General features: G+C 45.3%; 1 protein-coding gene across 1 annotated transcript; it reads right to left on the bottom strand.

Moving 5' to 3' along the window:
• Nucleotides 1–16,444: 16,444 nt before the first annotated feature.
• LOC129145431 (endogenous retrovirus group K member 19 Env polyprotein-like) lies at nucleotides 16,445–25,328 on the bottom strand. The gene is made up of 2 exons (XM_054692911.1): nucleotides 24,499–25,328; nucleotides 16,445–19,151 (listed from the first exon to the last, which is right to left on the bottom strand). Exon 2 carries the CDS (start codon nucleotides 19,148–19,150, stop codon nucleotides 17,162–17,164), a length of 1,989 nt encoding a protein of 662 aa, XP_054548886.1. The 5' UTR covers nucleotide 19,151; nucleotides 24,499–25,328; the 3' UTR covers nucleotides 16,445–17,161.
• Between the last annotated feature and the right edge of the window lie 364 nt (nucleotides 25,329–25,692).

Here is a 25,692-nt window from a genome sequence, read left to right as displayed (position 1 = left end):
AACAGGCCTGTAAACCAAAATTCCAAAGCATGTGATGTAATCAAATGCTACAAAAGACAGCCAACTCAACAACAACAAACTCAACAACAGATGAAATTCCTTTTTTGGACTAATCTGGCAAACACTTGAAAATACAGATGCTCGGAGAGATAAATGAAAACATAGTTTTATGAACTGGAAATTATAAAATAATGCAGATGAAAAGGAAATTAACATAGAAATGGGAAATATAAGAATTATAAAATTCAGAAATAAAAAATACAGTAATGAAATTAAAAAGTACCTCAGAGGAGACTTGATACAGTTGAAGATGAAGTTAATGAATTGGAAGATAGCTCTAAAGAATTTACAAAGAATGCAGCAAGGAGAAAACAAAGAGATTAAAAAATCAAAACAGGGGCCTCCCCGGTGGTGCAGCGTTTGAGCGCTGGGTTGCGAAGCTGCCCACAGCCTCTGCAGCACCGGTTTGATCCCCGGCTGCTCCCCAGCAACTGGAGGAGGGTCCCGCATGGCGCACAGACCTCTCCTGCCACCCACTGCTCCCCTCAGCAGTGTTCTTCGGTCCTTCTGCCTGCTCTGCTCCCCGTTCTGGCTCTGGTGAATTCTCTCACCCTGCCGCGCTTCTGACTGTACCCAGTGCTTGTATAAATAAATAAATAAATAAATAAATAAATAAATAAATAAATAAATAAATAAATCTTAAAAAAAAATTAAAACAGTTCAAAGAGCAGGAGAATACATTGAGAGTATGTTGATAGCACTTGTTGTGGGAAGGGGGAAGAAGAAAAGAACAGGAAGGTAATATTGAAGGTGTGATATGTGAAATTATTCTAGATTTGAAGGAAAAGTTGATAACATCCAATAGGATTTTAATTTTTTTTATCCAATCTGATGATCTATGTTCTCCTAAGTGTGTTTAATCAGATCACATTTATTGCCACTAAGGAGTTATTTGGGCTTTCTTTTATTATTATGCTATGTTTCCTGCTCATCATTATCTTTCTCTACTTTTTCCTTCTTTCCTATCATTTGTTGAATTGATCAAATCTTCTATTTTCCTATTTTCTCCCAGCAATACCTGAATTGGTGCTCTTTTGGTGATCTTATATGTATATGTATATGTATATGTATATGTATATGTATGTATGTGCATGTATATGTATGAGTGTGTATGTATATACGTAAATATATAATCTCCTTGTGTTTTAATTGCCTCCTATTCATTTCTGGAGAGGAAGGAGTTCCACCCTAGGATCATGGGAATGACTGAATAATGGCATCCAATTCTGAGCAGCCAAGAGCAAGAGTGGCTTCTTCATCACACACACTTGCTGCCCAGGGAGGAGACTGCACACCAAGCATGACCACAGGGTAGTTGCAACTCAAGAACAGAGTGAACACCCAGAGGCTGTGGGAGGCAGGGCTTTTATAGCATCAGAAGTATGGGGTGACCCCCTGGTTTTCATGGGAGAATGTTACTGGTGTTTGAATATCTATGTAGAATAGCACGGAACTGACACCCCTTCTGAGGACGTGGTAGGAAGTGCTCCTGGTTCCCTTGATAAAGTGGGTTGTTTGATTGGGAGACCTTTTCCTAGGGGCCAGCACAGGAAGGGGAAGCTGGTGGTTAGCCCTCAAGGTCTTCCTGACTTCATAGGTCAATGCAACAAGATAATACATATCTTGCTCTTAGTGTTCTTTCTAGTGTTGTATAGACTGTTTACTGTAATCCTCAATAATTTAGAAGGTAAGAATTAAAATCATTAATTCTACATATGTTTACCTTAAGGCTTTCAGATGTTTTAGATATGATAGTCAGTGACCATAGTCCATATAGAACTATAATTTTTACTCTCTTGTGGAAAAGAAAAGGTTTTCCACATTTATTCCTACTTTTCCTAACTTTCACCTGGGATTATAAACTTTGACATTCAGTTTATAATAATGAATCTCTTTTAAAGAAATAAATATGTTTTTGAATCTTTCATTGGAAACAATTTTTTAAAACAATGACGGTAATTCTTGTATATTAAATTTTTAAAGTTGTATAACTTCTAACTTTAAGTTAATTCTCTTTACCAAGTAAATCTTTTTTTTAAAGATTTATTTATTTTTGCATACAAGAGCTGGGGTACAGGCCAGAGGTGTGGGGGGTGAGAGGGTTCACCAGAAACAGAGTGGGGAACAGAACAGGCAGATTGACTGAAATACACTGCCAAGGGGAGCAGCAGGCGAGACAGGAGAGGTCTGTTGTGCCATGAGCGTAGCTCCCTGGCCGGCCGGGGATCGAACTTGTGCTGCAGAGGCTGCAGATTGCTTCTTAGTGCAGTGCTTAACCCCTTGCGCCACCAGGGAGGCCCAAGTAGATCATTTTTTAAACTGGATTCATAAGTTCAAAATAAGTCGTATTTACTGTAAAAAGTCAGTTCAAGAATATTTCAGAATGGCCAGGGATTCCCCTTTTTCCCCCTTCTGCCCGTACTCTTTAGACTTAACCAGTCTTGACAGTATACTTTGTTCCTTCCACATCTTTCTCTCAGCTCATATAAACACATGCAGATGTCAACCCCATTATAAGCCATTATTTTTAAAATCATGAACATTCCTCTCAGGTTTTTTTCAATCACAGACACTCTTCCAGGTTAATAAGTATATAAATAACTTATTAGAAATAGCTACCTGGTATTTATTACTTTAGCACAGATGCATCAGCATTTACTAAGCCAAGAACCTGTTATTGGACATGCCGGTATTGCTATTTTTTTTTTTTGCCACTGTACATATTGCTGCAAGATGCATCTTAGTCCACATATCCTGTATACTGGTGTCTTTGTTTTTGTATAATAGGTTTCCAAGAGTAAGAAGAGCAATGTGCATCACCCATGGAGAAGCTGGACATGGTCATCCAGCCCGAGATGGAGGGCAGCATAGTGGGCGTCAACAATGGGAAGACCTTCAGTCAAGTGGAGATCAAGCCTGAGATGATTGGCTTTTACCTGAGTGAATTCTCCATCACTTACAAGTCTGTCAAACAGGGAGGGCCCAGTTTGGAGGTGACCCATTCCTCCCGCTCCTTCCCCCTCAAATAGATTTATTTTTATTTATTTATGCATACAAGGGCTGGGGTATAGGCCTGAGGTGCATGGGGTGAGAGGATTCACCAGACAGAGTGGGGAGCAGGACAGGCGTTATCCACTCAAATACACTGCTGAGGGGAGCAGCGGGTGAGACAGGAGAGGTCTGCTGCACCATGTGGGTCATCTCCCTGGCTGGGGATAGAACTCAGGCCTCAGTGGCTGCCAATAGCTTAACAGTGCTGAGAGTTAACCTTTGTGCCACCAGAGAGGCCCCCGGCTATTTTTAAATACTACTTTTAAAAAAGAAAGAAAATAAAGAATGATATTGACAAGAATAGAAAATATTACAGTAAATCTAGTAAGGATAATGATTGCAACATGAAATATCTGAAGATTCCAAATAAGAGGGAGATTTAAATTTTCTTTTTCTACCTTTTATTCTGTTTTTTAAAACTATGGCTACAACATAAAATATATTTCTAACGATGAGTTGAGGTAAAAGAAAATATATTGATATTTACATTGATGCTCTCCAGCTGTGAGAAGTCAGATAGTTTTAATTTAGGCTCTGTTTGCCACCCCCTACATTTGATTGTAAGATCCTTATTGATCACCCCTTGCCCTGATTTAAGCATATTTTAAAAATTATATCCATGTGGGTTTTTTTTTAACAGAACAAAAGATTTAAAAAGAAAAGTAAGCTCTCCCTATTCATTTCCCTTTCCCCTGTGTACATGTTCTAGAAATTTTCTTAATGTTTTGTAAAGAATTCTACCATATGTGTTCAAATGTGCTCCTCTTGCCATTAACTTTGCTGGGGACTTAAAACATACTTTATTTCCCACTGAGTCCTTTCTGTGTACCAGAGACGTGTTCTCCACCCAGGCCTTTGATCACTGCTTCCACAGTATCTACTCTTTTCTCCCCGGAATGCCTATTATTCCCAGGTTATATCCCCTGTGCCTGACCGCCTACCTTTTCCCTATCATCCCTTTATCATTTTCTCCTTGACCATGTTAATTTATTTTCTCCAGTGTCTTGTCTGCTATTTACAGCCTCCATCGTGGGTTCTACCCCAGCTATTGTGGTTTCTGCCTCCCTGCTCCACTTCCTGCTCTTAGATTTCTGTCTGTTTATTATGTTCTTTTCTAGTTTTTAGATCATTCCCAGGGTCCCTTGGAATCTTGTTGAGATTTTGAATCAGAATTTTGAAAAAAAACTTACAGTCATTTTTCTTTGAAACCTCAGAGAGACGAAGACCTCAGAATCTTAACGGGATGTTTGTTTTCTGAGCTGCAGAATCTTCGCGGGTCCTGTGAGCGTTGCTTTGCCTCATCCTCATGAAGGATAGTCTAAGCCAGCTCAGTATGGCTGTTGGGTTAGCATCTTATTTTCCTGCTTTCATTTTCCATGTAAGGGTGAGATGGAGTTGGGGGAGGCTTCCACTCTGGAAGCTCCTTTGTTGCCCACTCCGCAGAGGAATATCTTAGCTGATGGTGAAGGAGACTTTTCAGGCCAGCTCTTTGCCTGGCAATAATCGGAGTGGCCCTGCAGAGGCGGTGTAGGGGCCAATGGCAAGTGTCTAATTCCAGTGTGAACACCTAGGGAGTCCATTTGTCTAAGGAGCTACAATCACATCCTCCAATTCCCTTTGTCAGCAATAAACCTGGCATTTCCCTCTCTGGTTGCCTAATTCCTGTGACCTGTTTCTCAAATGACCGCCACTTAGGAGGGGAAGGAAGTGGTATCATTTTTTGCCTATCCAACAATAACTCTGAAAGACAGGGAGCCTCATTCAGTGGGAGGTGGTTAGAGTTCCTACCTGAATTTTTCTCAGAGCGCCATTCAGGTTCTAACCAAAGGACTGAAGAAAATTGGCAGAGCCCGCAGCAGGGGATGATCTCCTCAGAAGTCACGCGGCCCAGGGGCAGTGGGAGACGGCGGGAGTCGAGCAGCCACGGCTGGGACACTCAGTGCCACCTCCGTGGTGAATTTTTAGAAAAGGAGATCTATTATTTTTCAATTCTCAGGAAGACATCACCTTGGCAGAAATAGTTCATAACAGGTTTGGGGGCTCCGGGGCAGGAGGGAGGCCTGCTTTTCTGCTTCGTGGAACAGGGACTGCTCAGGGTTCCAGGGTAGCTGATCAGGAGTGCACGTGGGTGGTCTGGGAGTTGCAGGTGTGCTGAGGCAGGAGGGAAACTTCAGGGTGCACCCTTGCTCCAACATTCCTGGGGGTTCCCTGAGCGACCTATTGTGGGGCCTTGTCTGCTTTGTCCTGGGGTGGCAGCCCCCCTTCTCTAAAGGCTGCTTCCTGTTTTGCCCCCCAGGGGCAGCCTGACATAAAGCCCTCCAGTTTCCTGGGTGTGGATGATTCGTTTCCACTCCTGATGCAAGTCTTCCCCCTTTTCTGAGGCCATGTCAGGGGTGTTCTATCGGGAGAGGTTGGAGGGGAGGCCAGGAAGGCCATCAGGGAGCATTGTCTATGCCTCCCTCCTGCCAGTCATTCCCAGCCAAGAGTGACTCACTTATTCACAATTCCTATTTCTTTTTTTTTTTTCTTTCTAAACTGTATTTTATTTGTAATATCCTTGTGGGGGAGTGAAAAAGCAGGTTCTTTTATTTGAAGCAGTTGACAGGAACACTGGCAATATTGAGAAAATGGTGCTCATGTCTTCTCAATATAATCAACCAACTGTTCTTATTTCTTTTTTAAAAAAAATATTTATTTATGCATACAAGAGCTGGGGTACAGGCCAGAGGTGTGGGGGGTGAGAGGATTCACCAGAGACAGAGTGGGGAACAGAGCAGGCAAACTGAAATACACTGCTGAGGGGAGCAGTGGGCGAGACAGGAGAGGTCTGCTGCGCCATGTGGGTAGCTCTCTGGTGGATAGGGGATCGAACTCGTCCTGCAGTGGCTGTGGATAGCTTTGCAGTTTGTGTCTTAACCCCTTGCACCACCAGGGAGGCTCACCGTTCTTATTTCTATGTGAACACATGAACACAAGAAGACTCAGTTTTACCTTATTCTTAACATTTTATATTCTAGGCATTTGGGATCCTTTTGCTCCCAATAACTGTCATAAGATTTTCTGATGATTAAAGGTACTGATAATGGTGTCTGTTGGAGGAGACACGCAGGCCTGGATCACCTCTGAATGTCTCGCCAGTTGTTGGCTGGTGAGCACTACCTCATCCTCGAATGCAGCTTGATGTCCCCCTCCATTCTCCCACTGCTGGCTGCTCCCCTCTTTCCACGCAGAAGCCACCTCGTGTGCCCCCACCCTCCCCTGGACTTACCCACCTCCCAGTGTGTGTGAGTATGTTGGGCTTTGTTCCATTCTCACTCTATTCTGATTTTAAAAGACTTTTCCTCCACTTTGATTTTGATTTCTGATTATTGTTTCTGTTATGGAAACACCTTGAGTCATCTTCAGTGCTTTTAACATTTTAAAAATCATAGCAGAGAGCCTAAAAAAGCCATTCCCAGCTAATCAAGCTCCCTGGGTGTTTGTGAGTGTGGAGATAATGCAGGTGAAAAGCACTTCCCAGACAGGAAGGCCCGAGCATTGCTGTAATGGGGTGTTCTGGAGGCCTGGAGGCCTTTTAAAACCTTGATGGCAGCTAGGCCAGAAAAAACTGTCCTTTGAAAAGCAAAAAAGTGGGGGAGATTGATTCACCTACCCATGGCTGATTCTTATTCCTTGCAAAACACCAGGAGAAGTGGAGTAATCCAGATGACCAGCAAGCTCCTAGGGAGGACCTTTGAGCCGCTGACCATCCCATGCCCAGAACTGGAGTAAGTGGGCTGTTCCCAAAGTTAATGGGGTGCGTGTGTGCAAGAAATGTGCCTCTCCAGACTTAGGAGCTTCTCAGAATAGATTTCCATGTCTGGTGTGTGTTTTAAGCAGGTAGGACCTAGTTTTCCTTATTGTGCTGAACTCTTGGAAGGGTCTAGGCCGGTGCCTGGGATAAGGAGGGTGAGTCTGAGGGAGTCAGGGGACAAGAGGCCATAGAGAGAGTGTGGTGGACAGAGAAGTGGAGCAGCCGAAGGGGCAAGGAGCTGGGTGCAGCGACAGGGCACATGTCGCAGGAGGGACACCCAACATTCTGGATGGATCCCAGGAGACTGGGGAAGGCAGGTTGGATTCATCTATTCTGAGTATCTGGGCCATTTGGTAGGCCCAGGCCAGTGAGGCCAAGAATGCTAATAATGCCCAGCCTCTGTCCTAGCTTAGCTTAGCTTAGCTGGGTGTTGACAAGGGCTCCACTAACTCTCTTTTTCTGAAGTGATACACCCAGGGACTCTGGCCTTGGGCCAACCCTGTTTGGCTGAAATTTACCCATGAGGGGATGGTTAACTGGGTACTTCATGGGGAAACTATTTTAACTATATTTGTACTTCCTTTCTATTGCACATTAATTGTATTAAAGTTCTTTTCTATTGAAGGTCTTATGCACTAAGGACATGTTTGTCTTTATGCAGTGGATGTCAGAACCATTTAGAGGGTGCAAGTCAGGGGGGCTCAGGGTGCCCCTCAGTCTGCCCACTAACAGTTTTAGCCAAAGTAAGTAGGACCCTTACCATTTGAGAGGCGGTGAGACAACACCTTCTCCTTGGACTTTCAAGCCTCTTGTCAGAGCCTCATGGAGGGTGTGGAAGAGCTTCGGAGCCCACTGAGCCCCACCCACAGGTGACAGGAGTTCCCTCTGGTCTCTCCTGCTTCCCTCTCCCCACACCTGCCCCAACGTTCCCCCTCCCCCACGCTGCCTCCCAGTGAATTTCTGGTCATTTTATCCATCCGCTTCCCATCTGAGGCTCTTAGTCAAAAGATCCTTTCTGATGTTCCTTCTCTCCATGGAAGCGGAGGTGGTCTGTGTGAGGGAGAGGGATTTAGTTCCCTCTGAGGGAAACAGTCACAATGGTTCTTTCTCTTACTAAAACGCGTCTTTCCTGCAGCATAACTTCACTGGACTATTTTGCTAACAAAACTCCCATCCCTTCTCTTACAAAATACTTTCTTCTCTATTCTAGCCTGGTATGGAGCCCACAGCTGGGGAGGGCCAGCCCCAGCCTGCCACCTGAGGAAACTCAGCTGAGGTGGCAAATGCCCTGGAGCGAGACAGGGACCTTGGAGCTTCCTGTCTGAAAGCGTTCCCAGCAAGGCTGGTGGATTACCTACTTTTGGTGAGAGACTGGACAAAATGATCTCTCCACTCCATTTTAGAAGTGAGAATCCAGGGGAAACTTCCCTTGGCCATCTGTTCCCAGAATGCAGCTGTCACCTAGCGGAACTCTGCTGTTTCTGCCTCTCCCTCCTCGTTTGTCCCTTCTCTCTGGCCTGGGAGTCTGGGGTGACTTCACTCCAGCCCCTGGGTGGCTCCTATTGATTACACTAACCCGGGATGTAACATTTTCTTACACCGGGCCCACCCACAGACTGCCTTTTTTCTTACCTTCAAATGAATGTTTCTCTTTCCCATCTCTGTCCAATCAACCAAACCAGTACCCCCAAGTCCAAGTACATTCTTACTGCAGACCTCAAATTTAAGCAAGTACCCTGCGTTGACCAATTACTGGGAGGCCACCAAAGCTCAGGCGAGGCAGAAGACAGTGTTTGAATGGAGTAAATAAAGCCTGAGCTTTCATTTATATGGGACAATACCTGGAGGACTCAGTGGTGAGCTGTCAACAGCCAGTCCTGACAACATAGGAGATGAGCTCTGGTCCTGAAGGGGAGAGAGAGGCAACGTTCTCCATACCCAAGGCCCTGAGAAGAGGAGGAGCCAACAGAAGGCAGAGAAGAGGCAGAAAGATACCAGGTTCTTGGTGACATCCGTTGAGCTGCTAGATGAAGCCATGCCTGAAGCCACATTTCCTTTGTACAGTTAAGCCTGCAAACAAATTCTCCTTTCTCTTTAAGCCACATGAGTTGGACTTTCTATCAGTTGCAACATCCAGATGGCCCATGAGCTATGAATCCAAGCACAAATACTAGCAGTTTATTGCCTTTTTAAAAAGTAGAAGCTAAGATCAAAACTGTGAATTGGAAAATTTACTAGTGAAAAAAGGTTTCTGTTTAAATTAATGATAACTCTCTTTTCTGGACTGCAGTGCTACCTGAATATGGAATGGGAATTACTTATGGAAATATTTACAAGCTTATACTGCAGTATAATTGGTGCTTGTTTGAGTGCTTCATTAATATTTAATTTTGCATCATTTCTTAAACTAATTTATTGGCACATTTTCAGCATTCCACTGAGAGACTGAACGTAAATCACATTAATAATAAATGACATGAGAGATCTTTATATTTCTTTTCAGAGCTATCATTTAAAGATAATTTTCTATGACAGGGCATTCTAAATGTTCTATTGAAGATAAGCCTGTTGTTTAAATGTCTGCTTCAGCAACCAACGGGAAACCCAAGGTGATTTTAATTATATTCATGTCATGGATTTTGACACAGTGCTTTCTGTTATCAACTCTTGTGAACTGTACCTTCACAAAGTGTTTTCAGCCATCCATGAAAAACCGGGTTTGCTCAGACAAGTACTTGAAGCCAAAATGAAACTATAGAGACAAGATCATCAGTTGATGCATCAAGTTTCCTTGGGGGATTGGGGGCACGTGTTTGTCAGAGTGATAAGCACCCAGCTTCTTCAGGTGGCCATGGTGTCTGTGGCCAGAAGGTGGCCCCATCCACTTCCTGAAAAACCCTTGAACTAGCTCTTCAAACAAGTCACCTTTACCAACAAGTAATTCCAAAGTTTTATGTGGGAGAAAATATGATAAACCACTGAAAACCTATCTTTAATTGAATATCAATAAAGAATTAAACTTTCAAAACAAACAAGTCTTAAAATAACTTAAAATTCTTTTTAAAAACACTTTTAGCAAAACACATGGATATTTAAAATAAAAGCAAAAATGATTTTTTTCCCCACTGCTTCTATTATAGCTGTTTCTTTGGGTCGCAAGAAGTCCAGCATAGAGGGCAGTGGGGATTAAAGTAACCAGAAATGGGGCCTTCCTGGTGGTGCAAGGGGTTAAGCGTCAGCACTGTGAAGCAATCTGCAGTCACTGAAGCATGAGTTCCATCCCTTGCCAGGGAGCTGACCCACATGGCACAGCAGACCTCTCCTGACGCACCCGCTGCTCCCCTCAGCAGTGTATTTCAATAGATCTACCTGTCCTGCTCCCCACTCTATCTCTGGTGAATCCTCTCAACCCCCTGCACCTCTGGCCTATACCCCAGCTGTTGTATCCATTTGAAGACGCTAACAACACCTTATTTAAAGGGTGCTCCCCACTCTATCTCTGGTGAATCCTCTCAACCCCCAGCACCTCTGGCCTATACCCCAGCTGTTGTATCCATTTGAAGACGCTAACAACACCTTATTTAAAGGGGACACTTTCACCATAACTGTTCAACATGGCTCTGGAAGTGTTCTCCTTTGCACTCAGGAGGGGGACAGTGTGGCATGGCAGGAAAGCCTCACAAAGCCCCACGCCCCTCTGGAAGGGGCTGCCCTTTGTTTCCATGCTTGTATCCGCCAGGGAGACTAGTTGGAAGACCCCTAGTTGCCAATGTATTCTGGGCAAAATTATCACTGCTTCCATCGTCTTTGCCTCATTCTACTTTTCCCCTCTCATGGGCCCTTATAGGATAGTATTGGGGTGGGAAGGAATAAAGTCTGTGTATTTCCTACTATGAAACATTAGGTGAAGCATCTGGTTCAGTCTGGAGAAGGACCTGGCCACTAAATTGCTTCCAAATGGGGACCAGGAGGGAGATGCACCTGTGGCCTTCCCCTCTGAAGCCTGAGCAGGAGGGAGGAGGCCACGGCATGTGACAGTCTTGGTGGAAATGACCCATGGAGCAAGGGGCTCAGGTTTCATCTCGTAGTAACGGAATCTCCAGAGAAGCCTGGGCAGCAGCAGTGGTGCGGTGTCCCAGCATTGGCCAGGATAATGTGGTACCTAAAGTAAATGAAGCTACGTTATCCGTGTCTGCTGGGCAGACACAAAGCCCCAGTGCCAGCCAGTTGCATGAGAAAATAGCCACTCACCTCGAAAGAACCAGTTAGTCCTGGACAAGCTGACAATGACGAGCCAAAACCACCCAACGGAGAGTCTCCATTTTGGAAAGTGACAGAATAAGGCCATGAAATCTGCTCTCCTTGAGAAGGTTGAAGGTGAGAAGAAGAAAGACAGAAAGAGGGTGTTTGACAAGGCTGTGAGAGACCTGAGTGAGGAAGAGAAACTGGGCTGCATCCCGGGCCCTGCTTTCCTAGGATGACAAATACCCGGTCCCCCCATTCCTTGAATTTTGCCACGTCACCGCTGCTCCCCGTGAGCCTGAGCACAGGCTTAGTAAGAGTTAAGGAATTTTCCTTGTTGGTCCAGATCACCAGGCATAAGTCACCTTGTACACAGCTTCTTGCCTAGAGGAGATAAGAATGAGTCTATGACAAACTTTCATGTTTCCCTGAAGGCGTGTTTTTCTGCAGACCTCCCCAGTGAAAATAAGGCGTGAATGCAGAGGCCAGGAGCAAGGAGTGGAGAGAAGGCTCCAGCACCAGGGCTAAGACAATCCTGAGACCGCATGCCATACTGAGCAACACTGTGTAACTTCACCTCATGTCCTCTCTACAGGAGAGTTTCTTTGGAAGCACTTCTTTCTGGCCCCCTTTCTTGCCCTCCATGCTCTCTGTGTCTTGTATTCTTCCACCCAAGAGAAAGATTCCATGGGGTTTGGACCCACCTGCCTCCAGAAAGAGCAGAACACACACCTTCCTGGTCTCTTAGCCCCACTCGGAAGCGGACGTTGGGCTTGGCCGGGCACCGCTCCTCCCAGGAGGCCCTCTGGCGCCAAGGCCTCCCTGGGCTGGTTTCTAAATGTGCACCCGCCATCTGTTGGGTGATTCACGCACTCGGCTGGATGCAAAGTCGAGGCTCAATTTAGGCCTTTGGGCTTGAATTCATTCCAGAATGGAAGGTGCCAAGCTTAATGGCCTTAAAATTCTGGAATCCTCTTGGGATATGAGGATCTTATACAATGTCTTGACCTGTTTGCCATTTTCATAAAATTATGAAGAAGGTAATCCACACGATGGAATATTATTCAGCCATAGGAAAGATGAGATATTGCCATTTACAGCAAGATGGGAGGAGTTCGAGGGGACTGTGTGGAGTAAAGCAGGTCAGAATAACAGAAACAAATACTGGCCATTTACATACTGGACAATTCCACAAAGCAAGATCCTTATAGAAACTAGTGGGTGCTAATAAACGACTTGAGATTTCTATGGTTAAGGCGGGGGCGGCAGGCGGGTAAAGGGCTGGTGGTAGGAAGAAATAAATAAAGCAAGATTTTAAATAAACATTTAAAAAGAGGGCCTCCCTGGTGGCGCAAGGGTTAAGTCACAGCACTATGAAGCTATTTGCAGCCACCCTAGCACCCACGTAGCACGGCATGAGTTCGATCCCAAGCCAAGAGCTAACCCACATGGCACAGCAGACCTCTCCTATCTCGCCCGCTGCTCCCCTCAGCAGTGTACTTTGGTCAATTTGCCTGTTCTGTTCCCCACTCTGTCTCTGGTGGATCCTCTCACCCACACACCTCTGGCCTGTACCCCAGTTCTTGTATGCATAAATAAATACATCTTTTAGAAAATAATAAATTTTAAAAAGAAAGAGACACACTAATCAAGAAACAAACAAGAGAGCTAGACTGGCTATACTAATAGCAGACTAACTGACTTGAAAGCAAAAAAAAAAAAAAAAAAAAAAGTTGCTAAAGATAAGATGTTGCTAGAAAGAAGATTCTGAGAGGCCCCCGAGCCGCCTTCTCTCTCTGGGCCTGGGCCGCTCTGGAGCAGAGGCTGTGCTCCTTGAACAGCTTCTGCTCACACTCGCCGGCCCCCTTCCTGGGCCAGCTGGCTGGTGGGCTTCCCTCTGTTATTTTTATTTCTGCCTGTTACTAAACTTCAGGTGCAGAAGTCTGTTAGTCACAGGCACTCTGTCTGCTTGTCCACACCAGGGGCCTCTTGTTTGTAGTCATCTATTTATCCTCTTTTATCCACATTCCTCTTTGCTGCTCACCACCTCCTCCCCTGCCAGAGGCAAATATTCCAGTAAGTGAATCACTTGTTGGCAGGTGTTCCTGTGAGGACAGTACAGCTGTTTCTCTTTTCAGGCATCTATTTCCAGTGTTCTCAGTGGCGTGGGGGGACCCATGTCATCGGTGGGTCCTACGTCCCCACACCATGTCAGATCTGTTCACATGTCTGTCTGCTTCTAGCCCCTTCCCCGCCTGCACAGCTCCCCCTGTGGTGAGCCGGGCTCTCCCTTCACCCCTTGTTCTGTGCTCTAGGAAGCTGCGCTCCATGGAAGGTCTCTACCAGCCCATTTTCTCCTCTTTCCCGCTGGGTTTGGCCCTTGGAGGCACCATCAGGAGATGTGAGGGTAGGGGAAGGGTGAGGTGGGGCAGTTTTGGGACCTGATCTGACAGGCCCGGGGAGTGTCCTCATCTCTCCGCAGTGGCACGAGGCCCCCACCCCCACCCCTCCCCTGCCCTACAGGCAAACAGCCCTCTCGAGGATGGGAGCTGACAGGGCTTGGTGTTGGTATCTCCAGAGGTTGCCCATGCCCTGTCCACTACTCCAGCACTGATCCCCTCGGCTGCCCGGACTGTGCCTGGGTTCACACTTGTTCCTCTCAGCTCCCCACCGTGGTGGATTCCTGCCTGGCCCCCAATACCTGGCCTCCACAAACCTGGCTGGGACAGACACCTCACTCTTCTCGCTGGCCCTCTCCCTTCCAGCCCCAGCGCATCCCTGTGCCCTGGGCTGGAGCACCCAGATGGGCTTCTTCCTCCTCTTCTGATCAGTTAGGACCTGGGGCAATTTCACCCCATACCCCCACCCTGGGACCTGGCAAAGTCTGAAAACATCTCTGATGGTCCTGATTGGAGGTGGGGTGTGAGGTGCGAGGGAAGGTGTAAAGCAGCTTCCTCCGGAGCCCAGGACAGCTCCCCACCACAAAGAATTATCAGGTCCCCAAAGTCAGCAGTGCCATGCATGGTTGAAGGACCTGTCTTAACATAATAACACAATCCACTTTGCACTTAGACTTAACCTTTGTTGGGGTTTTTATTTGTTTCAGGAAGGAGGTGAGAGAGTTCCTCAGGGGCTGGCTTCTCTAGTGTGAAAGGAGCTTTGTTGCTCCCGGTCTCTACCCTTTCTCTGGCTCCCCCAAGGCAGGAAATGGGACTTACTTGATTGTGGGTGGGTCCTCTCAGCTCCTACCATTCTCCTGGGGAGACCAAGTCTGCTTGGTTCCTGTAAACCCCACCCTAAATTGTCAGGCTCTGCCTGTGCCTGGGGAGCACCCTGTCCGCTGCTGCTTATGCCTGAGGTGAGTCAGTCTGATTCTGGGGTACATATTGGGAAATATGCAGTTTTACTCCAGCCACGCTCTCTGCCAGCTGCCACCATAATAAAGCAAATGTGTTGGTGGCCTGTGTGCCCTCGAAACAGAAGAAGAGGAGAGGAGGTCCTGGCAGGGTGGAAGCAGATGCTGGGCCCAGTTGGACCTGCAGGGGATTTCCTGGGGCAATTATCTGGGAAGGGTGCTTGAGCATGGAAGGGGAGGGAGCTAGGATGGCACAGGGGCCAGGTGAGAAGGGATAGCTCCCTGTGCACCCCCACAGCCTTCCAGCTCTGTCAGTGCTGGATGTGGGGCCCGGCCGGCCGTGCTCCTGGCCAGGCAGTGTCTCAGCTGGGGCAAATCCCCAAGGAAAGGATGATGCTCCCTGCAGCTGGACAGCTGGTCCTGGCCCAAGGGGAACAGAAGTCAGGGGCCCCGCCTCTCTCCAGTCACTGGCCCCAGCTTGGAGAGATGTCTCCTCGAAAGGAAGATTGACCTTTCACTCTTTTGCAGACTTAGACTTTTATGTGACTAATGTGGGATGGGAGGAAGGATGAGCAGCATTGCTGGGGCCTGCCTGAGTTTTCAGCCAAGACAGGAAGAACTAAATAGTGTAGGCTGGATGGGGCCCCAAGAAACTGCAATAAAGCTGCTTTGGAAGGATTGTTTCTTAGGAGTGCTCTTCTTCAGTTCAACAGGAATAGTGACATGTCTCTCTGTGGCATGTGTGAGGCCCTGGGGTGGAAGCCCACCAGCTCTGACACACTGGAGCCAGCCCGACCAGTCTCCCAGCAAGAGAGTGCAGGGACCTCTGAGCAGAGATTAGCTGAGGGAACTGCCTGGGCCTTTAACTAGGAAAGGCATAAAAGGGAGGAGGGGCGTGAGAGTGGAACTTTGTGTTTGCACGCCTGGAGGCAAACCTGCTGGGAAGATGTTCAATCCTCCTATTAAGACAAAAAAAAAAGATAAAAGGCATCATTTCTGCAAGATTCAGGTGTTTTTCAGGAAAGGGTCACCAGGTTCCAGGTGCCACTGAGAGTTTCCCTAGGGCAAGACCAGTCCTGAGTACTGCCCTTGGTGTGATGTTTAAACTGGGACCCAGCTTAAGATAGTTTGACTTGCCACAGCCTCTGCAGTATGAGTTCAATCCCGGCCAGCCAGGGAGCTACCCACATGGCGCAGCAGACCTCTCCTGTCTCGCCCGCTGCTCCCCGCAGCAGTGTATTTCAGTCAGTCTGCCTGTTCTGCTCTTCAATCTGTCTCTGGTGAATCCTCTCACCCCCTGGACCTCTGGCCTGTACCCCAGTTCTTGTGTGCATAAATAAATAAATCTTTAAAAGAAAAATAAAGGTCTCTGTTGCTTCCAGCCAAAAGCAACACTCCAGAGTGGAAGAGCTGAATGGAATCTGTTCAGGACCCCTAAGCTGGGAGTAGGGATAAGAACTACCATGGCAATGTTAGGAGACAACTGTATGGAATGTGCTTAATTCCTCAGGGCACCCCATATTGCCACATTGAATGGAAATGATAAGCATTTCCTGGCCACCTCACTTGAGGTTGTGCGTGAGGGGCCTAGAATGCAGAGAGGGTGGACATGGAGTGAGAGTGGGTGATATAACTCCACTTTCCAGCAGAAAGTGGTGGGAAATCACTTAATTCTAAAATCTCCCTTTTAGAAATCTGTTAATGTTGGGTGGAACACCGAGGACATTTAGGGCAGTGTCGCTATTCTGTATGACACTGTAATGTAATGTTATACATGTGTCCAAACCCATAGCATGTACAACGCAAAGGGTGAACCCTGATGTAAACCTGGACTTCAGTTAATAATGATGATGTGGGGGGCCTCCCCGGTGGCGCAGCGGTAGAGCGCTGGGTTGCGAAGCTGCCTGCAGCCTCCACGGTGCCGGTTCAATCCCCGGCTGCCGCGGACCAGCACAGCGATGGACGATGAGACCGTCTCAGGGTTGAGAGATTGCGCAGGGTGGTCAGGGATTCGATGAATAAATGACACACAGACACACTTCAAGAGAGTGAAAATCTGAGTGCGTCTTTATTAAGTTAGTGGTCAGTATATATATGTTTTTCTAAAAGCATCAAAGAGATCAGTTTGCTCATAAATTTAGCTTAATTGACAGGGCAGTGATTTATGTCCGAAGTTACATCTAGCCTCATTCCTAATTGGATAGGCTATAAATTCTTTTTACTATTCTATATAATTATTTTCTAGTTGCACTAACTATCATAATTAATTGTCATGGGTGAATTTATTTTATAATGCAGTTAATATCAAAGGTACTAAAGTTAAGCACATAATAGAAAGATTATTAAACTAACAATTCTATTATAACACAGTGTTTAGTAATGTTTCATTTGCATTAGCCTAATTATTAAATTAGGTATGTTTTTTAATTAGCAATCAATGACCAGAAAAAGGAAAGTTTTTTAGAGAGACAGTTGTAGCAGAATAAAGTTTATGGGCCTTGAGAAAGCGAGATAAGGTTCCAAGTGGTCAGCATTTCTTTTAATCATCTTTGTGGCAGCTTCTGGTGGTCGTTATTTCTTGACAGGCATTCGGCTTCTCTGCATCTTAAGGAGTTTGCTGTTCTCCCCCTGCGCGCATGGTTCCTTGCCCACGCCGGACCTCAGGGACCATGGTAACAGCCATTAGCCCTGAGGGTCACTGCAGGGGGAGGTGCAGCAGGTCCCCCTTTGATTTTAGAACGAAGTTGGTAAGCATACATGTCACACTGGATGCGGTAGATGGACCTGTGAAGTGAGCGGACACAGAAGGGAATAAACAAACAGAGAAGCAGGACAAGTAGGGAAAGAACAAGGAAGGAGAGAACAAGATGATACCAGTGAGTAGGAGTTAAAGATTGGAGAGTGGAAGCCAGAGAATGGGCAAAGGAAGAGACTGAAGTATCTAGGTGAGATTTACTGACAGCAGAGATTTCAGACTGAAGAGATGCAAGGTCATGAGAGAGGTCATTGTCATGCCAGATGCCCAATAGGTGATGTTTAGTAAGATTCCAATGTAGAGAGGAATTATAACGCAAAGGTGTAACACAAATGAAACGAAAGTGAACGTGGCAGCGAGTGGATAATTGCTGCTTAAGCAGCTGAACTTCATCTCCAATGGCAATAACAATTTCTTCCAGGGCATTTATCTTTCTTTCTAACTTGTAATCAATGTCCCGCTGCACAGAGAGTGCCATGGTCACATTTTTGGTAAGGTCATTTACAAAAGAAGCTGTCTTAGTTTCCTGAATTAAAGCAACAGAGGAAGTAGCTAAGGAGGTAACCAGGGAAATTAGAGCAGCAATTCCTAGAATAAGGGTGGCAATAAAACGTTTAGGACGAAGAAGGGCATGTACTTCATCTAAAACTTGCATGGCAGTATTATCATACCAAGGCATATCATGTAAATCAACAGGTAACATAACATAGGGGGGTCTTTTAAGTAAGACCACCACAGGATATATACGAGCAAGAGAGGGGGTGATACAATTAGTAATAACACAGCCAGAACAATGTACAGAGTAAGAAGTCCCACGCAATTGAATGCGTGTAGCTGTGGCATTTCCCAGAAGTAGAGCAAAGGGGTATCCAACGCAGGCACGCACTGGGATCTTAGCAGTGTCCTGTCCAGGTTGTCTGAAAATTACATCATCAAAGGCAGCGAAGAGACGAAAAAGTTCAGGCTGTAAATAAGTCTTATTGTGATGATTAAAAGCATACATAGGTGGCACCCATCCAACAGAGAACCTTCTATAGGGAAGGGTTGGAACAGCAAATGAAAAATCATATACAGTAAACTGAGACATAAGAGGGGATATAGGCATTGCTTGAGAAAAACCACAGTGCAGCCAAACTGGGTAGGAAATAAGTGAATCCCAGTATTGGTCAACATCCCGGTATTTTTGAACACAGTTGGGAAAAGGGGGAGTAAAGGGCGGTGAGGAGAAGGTGCGGATTTCATCGTCTGCTATTAATTGTTCCAAGGCCATGAACGTTAAATCCCAGACGACACGGTCTTTGTTGTTTGTTTGATGGTTTTTAGGGGGAGTGCGAGGTGGTGCATCAGTGAACATGAAAACATAATGTAGCATCATACAACCAGGAAGGGATACAGAGTTAGCATAGGCACAAAGTGGAGGGTCATCAGATAGACCGTCATAATCAATAGGGGAAGAAACCATGTGTTCAGAGTGAAAATCAGCCAAGCCACCAAGAAGGTTGGTGTCATTTACATAAACTTTTATGACAGAGTTTTCTGTCCAGGGAACTGGGTGCAGAAAAGGTGGCTCGGGAACATAAGCCCAGAAATGTGCCGCTTGTACGGGCGTAGACTGAGTTGCCAAAATGGCAATAATTGCCATGAAAATTGATAAGGCAGTGCGTGGAACATTATTTTGTTGCACCAGGTGTTCAGCCATCATCGCGAGGGCCTTTATATGACCCCAGGTTGGAAGGCGGTTGGGATGCTCCCGCAGGAGTTGAAGGCGACGCATCCTCCTCGTCAAACGCGCCATCTGCCCTCGGTGGCGGATAGCCTGAGCTCTCGCTCGGGACCGGGACCGACGGGCAGTGGCGGATGAGTCTGTCCGGAATCCAGACAGGGGAGTCGGCATCCTGAGGAAAAATACAAGCATAACCTCGCCCTGAGGCAAGCAGTAAATCTGGGCCTTTCCAGGCTCCAGTGAGGAGGTCTTTCCATTTGACCTGAGGCAAATGGGAAACATCAGTGTATCCCCAATGCCGCACCATAGGGGTGACACCTTTGTCATCTGAATTAAGATGATTAATTACAAACAGAGCATGTTGCAAAAGATGTTGAGGGGAATAAAAACGGGCTACATTTTGTAGACGGTCAAGTTGAGTTTTTAATGTTTGGTGAGTTCTTTCTATAATACCTTGACCTTGTGGATTGTAAGGGATGCCAGTAACATGAGCAATACGCCATTGGGCACAAAATGACTGAAATGATTTGGAAGTATATGCAGGAGCATTGTCAGTTTTTAATTTTAATGGCTTACCCAACACCGCAAAACATGCAGTAAGGTGTTGAATAACATCCTTCACTGCCTCACCAGTACGGGCAGTGGCATGAACTGCATGTGAGAAGGTATCAACAGTTACATGAACAAAACAAAGTCTCCCAAAAGAGGGGACATGAGTTACATCCATTTGCCAGAGAACTTGAGGCTTTAAACCTCGAGGATTAACTCCTAGTTTGGGAGGATGATGAACATCCGGACAAGAAGGACATTCACGAACAATTTGTCTGGCTTGTTCTCTAGTAATTTGAAAACGGTGACGTAGAGCATTAGCATTTTGGTGATGAAGAGCATGGCTCTCTTGAGCCTGAGCCACCGTCATGACAGCTGAAGATTTTGTAAGTAAATCAGCCATTTGATTACCTAAGGACAGGGATCCAGGCAGATTAGAATGACTTCTAATGTGGCCAATAAATAATTTTTGTGTTCTGGCTCGTAGCAGTGTTTGTAAATGAGCCAGTAAGGAAGAAATATGGGATGATCCAGATATCAAGGCAGTTTCAATTGCCGGAAACAAAGAGACAACATATTTAGAATCAGAATATAAATTCAAAGGACATGTGTAATGCTCTAAAGCAAGTGTTACAGCAATGATTTCAGCCTGCTGAGCAGAAATTCCTTTAGAGAAACGCTGTATAGGAGGCTGATCAGGATGATATACTGCCGAAATTCCAGAGGAGGAACCGTCAGTAAAGACAACGGCAGCTCCGGGCAGAGGCTGCGAGGAAACAATTTTTGGAAAAGTTAAAGCAGTTTCCGTCGCAAATTTTAAAATAGGGTGCTGTGGCAGGTGGAATTTGACCTGACCAGGAAAATTGAGCAAGGCTATGCCCCAGTCATCATCATTTTGAAGCAGAAATTCAAACTGTGTTCTAGTATATGGGACAACAATAGTGGCAGGAAGTCTGGCAAACAGTTCTTTGGAACGTGTCAATCCTTTCATTATCAGAAATGCACACATAGATGTATAAGATGTAACCATTTTTGTTTGATTGTGTGCTAAATAAAGCCATTCAAGAATACCTGATTGCCACAGGCAGGCAGTAGGGGTGAATTCAGTTTTAAGGACAAGTAATTCCCATGGTGATGAATAATCAATTTGAGAAACTTTAGCTTCAGAAAGTTTTTGTTCAACCAAATGCAGTTTTGAGAGAGCCTCGGGTGTCAAGGACCTAGGTGATTTAGGGTTAGGATCTCCCTGTAATATCTGGAAAAGAGGGTGTAAATCACCTGTAGTAATTTTAAGATAAGGACGAATCCAATTAATGTTTCCAAGCAATTTTTGAAAATCATTTAATGTGGAAAGTTTATCAAGGCGGATTTGAAGATTTTGAGTCATGATGAAATCATCATGAATGGTTTTTCCCAGATAGTTAAGTGGTCGATCACGCTGAATTTTGTCAGGAGCAATGACAAGACCAAAGGAGGTCAGGTCAGTAATTACACATTGTAAAAGCGTCTCCACACCTTCCTTAGAGGAGTGGCTCAGGAGAATGTCATCCATGTAATGAATGATATATGCATCAGGAAATTTATGTCTGGTAGCTTGTAAAGCCTGATCAACAAATTTTTGACATAAAGTAGGAGAATTTTTCATGCCTTGAGGCAGGACTTTCCATTGAAAGCGTTGCCAGGGTTGGCTAAAATTAGCAGATGGAACACTAAAGGCAAACCGAGGAGAATCATCAGGGTGTAGTTTAATGGTGAAAAAGCAGTCCTGCAAATCGATAATTATGATATGATTTTGTTTTGGAACAGCTACAGGGGAGGGGAGGCCTGGTTGAAGGGCTCCCATGTCATGCATAGTGTCATTAATTGAGCGGAGGTCCTGAAGAAGCCTCCATTTTCCTGACTTCTTTTTAATTACAAAGACAGGAGTATTCCACGGACTGTTAGAGGGCTCTAAATGTCCTTTTTGTAATTGGTCAGAGACAATGTCATGTATAGCCTGGATTTTGTCAGATGTAAGGGGCCATTGAGGTATCCAGACAGGATCATTGTTTTTCCAAGCGATTTTATCAGCAAATAAATTTTCCTCAATGGCCCCTAAGAAAAAGCCTGTTCATCAATTAAATCAGGAGCGGTGAGAGTTAACCCCATAGATTCCATCACATCACGGCCCCATAACGAAAAGGGCAAGGAAGGAATCACATATGGCTGAAAGAGACCAGAATGCTCATTCATTTGCCAATGTAAAACCTGAGAGCTTTGAGCTACATTGTTTGCCATGCCTAAACCAATTAAAGTAGATGAGGAATTAGTAATGGGCCATGACGAGGGCCAGTCTTTGCCAGCTATGCATGACCTGTCAGCACCAGTGTCCAATAATCCCGTGAAGGGGTGTCCATTAACATATATTGTCTGTAAAGGTCTCTGTTTTGTAATGGGCTGTGTCCAAGCCACGACCTCGGTGGAGCCGAAACCACCGTCTCCCCGTTTGTCTTTTAAAACTGGGTTTGGGAGTTTGACATAATTTAAAATTAGAATTTGAGCTATTCTTTGATCTTTGTGAATTTGAATAGTTTCCTTTAACGGACGGATCATAACTTTGACTAGGCCTGTGAAATCCGCATCAACAATACCTGGCAACACCTCAAAATTCTTTTTGTAATTTGAACTCCGACCAATTATTAGTCCGACCGAGCCAGCCGGCAGCGGTCCCTTTAAATAAGTTTCAACTAATTGCACATCTTCTGTGGAAGATAATAAAACATCCTTGATGGCAGCTAGATCCAAACCAGCACTGCCCGGGGTTCCCCGGGGGAGGTCATAAACTGACACTTGGGAAGGGGAATTGGGCTTGGGGGGTTGTTGATGAGACCCTCTTTCTTTTACGGGGCTGAGGGCTTGCCCCTCTGGAAGTTTTTTGAGTCAATTGACTGTTTAGAATTAGGGGTTAATTTATGGCCATCCTTATGCCATTTAGAACGACATTCGTTGGCCCAATGAGTACCTTTTTTGCAAGGAGGGCATGGGCCTGGTGGGATAGGGCGTTTAAGTTCAGCAATTACTTGGGCTTTGTTGGGGCAATTTTTGGAGGTGTGGTTTGGCTGGCCGCAGCTAAAGCATGAAACCTGATTGTTACGCCGCCCATGAGGCATTGACTGAACAAAAGCGGCGAAAGGTTGTCCTTTCATTGCTGCAGCATATGCAATGCCTTGAACAACCGCTGGGGAAGCATCTAAGCAAACTTTAATGTAATCTTGAAGTGTACCAGTTTTTCTTATGGGTCTAATTAATTCTTTACAAAGGGAATTAGCATTTTCCCATGCAAGTTGTTTAAACAACAAATCCCGTGCTTCAGAGGATGGAAGAACCTTATCCAGAGCAGTTTCTAATCTAGCCACAAAATCCTGGTACATTTCATCCTGGCGTTGGTGTATATCAGTGAGATTAGTGGGTTTGTGCTCAGGTGAAGGTAAATTTTTCCATGAGGCAACTGCTAGTTTATTAATTTCAACTAGGACATCTTTTGGAAGGGCAGCCTGTCTGCGTACATCAGTATATTTGTCTGTTCCCATGAACATGGAAAGAGAAATTTTCTCAGCCTTGACCATATCATCATGTTCCTTAAGGAAGGCATGTACTTGGTCCTCATATTCCATGCGAAATAATGTATACATTCCTGAAGGAAGAACAGCCTTGGCAAGATTAAGCCAGTCATAAGGGGTCATCCAAGTGGCCGATAACATGTCAATAATTTGATAAGTATAAGGGGAGTTATGTCCTGTAGTCTGAACAGCTGATTGTAATTCTTTAAGAGTTTTTATAGGGATGGCCTCCCATGCAGGGCCATCGTCATGGCGAGTCAAGACCGGAGGTCCAGTCACGGGAAAGGCAAATGAAAAATCTCCTGTTTTACTGGCCTCTCTTGCTGATCCCAGAATGCCACCTAGGGGTCCTTGAAGGACACAATCATGGGGAAGATTTTTAAGTAATGCAGTTTTGGGCTTAGTAACGATTGGAAAAAGAGTGGCAACTGGGAGGGAGGGTTTGTCATTTTTGAAAGTTAATTTATCTAGCATTTCAGCATATTCATGATCATTAGGCTCATCCTCTGCATGGGAAAGGGATTCTTTTAATATAGGAGCAGAGGCTTGAGCGAGTAATGGTGTTATTTCTAGGTTTTTGTTGTTTTTAGGATTATCCTGAACCTCTTCCTGTTTACTCTCCCACAATTCTGCCTCAGTGTCATCAATCAATAAGTCTCTAATTTGTACCCACAAGGACAAAGTCTGTGCGGGGACTTGAGATGGCCCATGAAGGCCAAAAAATTCTTTTACTTCTTTTCCTACCTTTTTCCAAGTTTCCAGTGACAGACTGCCTTGTTCTGGAAACCATGGGCATACCCGCATTATGAATTCATAAAGTTGTAACAAAGCCTTTTTATTTACTTTAATTCCGCGTGCTTCAATCATATTTTTCAGTATAGAAAGAAAAAGATCTCTGTTTTTGGTCTGTTGTTGACCCATGACCTCGTGGTGCTTTGTTCACTCAGACAAGATCTTTATTTCAACTGTGCTGTCCGGCCCGTGTCCCTCGCGGGAACTTGCGGAGGCGTCTTAGCTAAGGTCTGTCCGTATAAACCCCGGACCAGGCTGCTCCAAGGAGCAGATGACCGTTATGCCGTATGACGTCCTCCACGGGAACCGCGGGTGCAGCCCACTCAGACTCCGTAGCCCTAAGGCTGTGGAGCCGTAATCATGCACTCTCACACACACTCAGCACCACGAGTATGTTTTCAAACTTAGAAAAACTTCTCACTGTCTCAAACTGATCACCCTTTATCAGCGAGCTCCGGACGCCCCAGTGAGGATTCTATCCCTGACTGTCTAAAAAAGAAGGGTATTTTAGGAGAAATTCACTCACACACTCACACAAGAAGGAGATAGCTTACCCAACGCAACCTCTTCGTTACTTACCTCTCCTTTGGGTGAAAACAATGAAATGAAGGTCGTGCCCCACGTTGGGCGCCACCTGCCGCGGACCAGCACAGCGATGGACGATGAGACCGTCTCAGGGTTGAGAGATTGCGCAGGGTGGTCAGGGATTCGATGAATAAATGACACACAGACACACTTCAAGAGAGTGAAAATCTGAGTGCGTCTTTATTAAGTTAGTGGTCAGTATATATATGTTTTTCTAAAAGCATCAAAGAGATCAGTTTGCTCATAAATTTAGCTTAATTGACAGGGCAGTGATTTATGTCCGAAGTTACATCTAGCCTCATTCCTAATTGGATAGGCTATAAATTCTTTTTACTATTCTATATAATTATTTTCTAGTTGCACTAACTATCATAATTAATTGTCATGGGTGAATTTATTTTATAATGCAGTTAATATCAAAGGTACTAAAGTTAAGCACATAATAGAAAGATTATTAAACTAACAATTCTATTATAACACAGTGTTTAGTAATGTTTCATTTGCATTAGCCTAATTATTAAATTAGGTATGTTTTTTAATTAGCAATCAATGACCAGAAAAAGGAAAGTTTTTTAGAGAGACAGTTGTAGCAGAATAAAGTTTATGGGCCTTGAGAAAGCGAGATAAGGTTCCAAGTGGTCAGCATTTCTTTTAATCATCTTTGTGGCAGCTTCTGGTGGTCGTTATTTCTTGACAGGCATTCGGCTTCTCTGCATCTTAAGGAGTTTGCTGTTCTCCCCCTGCGCGCATGGTTCCTTGCCCACGCCGGACCTCAGGGACCATGGTAACAGCCATTAGCCCTGAGGGTCACTGCAGGGGGAGGTGCAGCACCCGGCTGCTCCCCGGCCACCGGAGGAGGGTCCCGCATGGCGCGCAGACCTCTCCTGCCGCCCGCTGCTCCCCTCAGCAGTGTACTTCGGTCCTTCTGCCTGCTCTGCTCCCTGCTCTGGCTCTGGTGAATTCTCTCACCCTCCCGCCCTTCTGACTGTACCCAGCATTTGTATGAATAAATAAATAAATAAATCTTTTTAAAAAATGATGACGTGGGAACAATATTGACTCAATTGTCAATAACACACCATACCTGTGCAAGATATTAATAGTAAGGAAACTGGGTGTGGGTTGAGGGGTGAAGGGGGCAGGGGGCAACCCCTATACTTTCTATATAGTGCCTGTGTAAATGTACTA

The sequence above is a fragment of the Talpa occidentalis genome, unplaced genomic scaffold, assembly GCF_014898055.3.
Source record: "Talpa occidentalis isolate TD23 unplaced genomic scaffold, MPIMG_talOcc4v2.1 talOcc4.111, whole genome shotgun sequence".
Taxonomy (NCBI): Eukaryota; Metazoa; Chordata; class Mammalia; order Eulipotyphla; family Talpidae; genus Talpa; species Talpa occidentalis.
This window is presented reverse-complemented; position numbering and strand designations above follow the sequence as displayed.

Bases quoted from the DNA above. Each gene is read 5' to 3' on its own strand.
- LOC129145431 (XM_054692911.1), bottom strand. From the start codon at position 19,150: ATGCCGACTCCCCTGTCTGGATTCCGGACAGACTCATCCGCCACTGCC.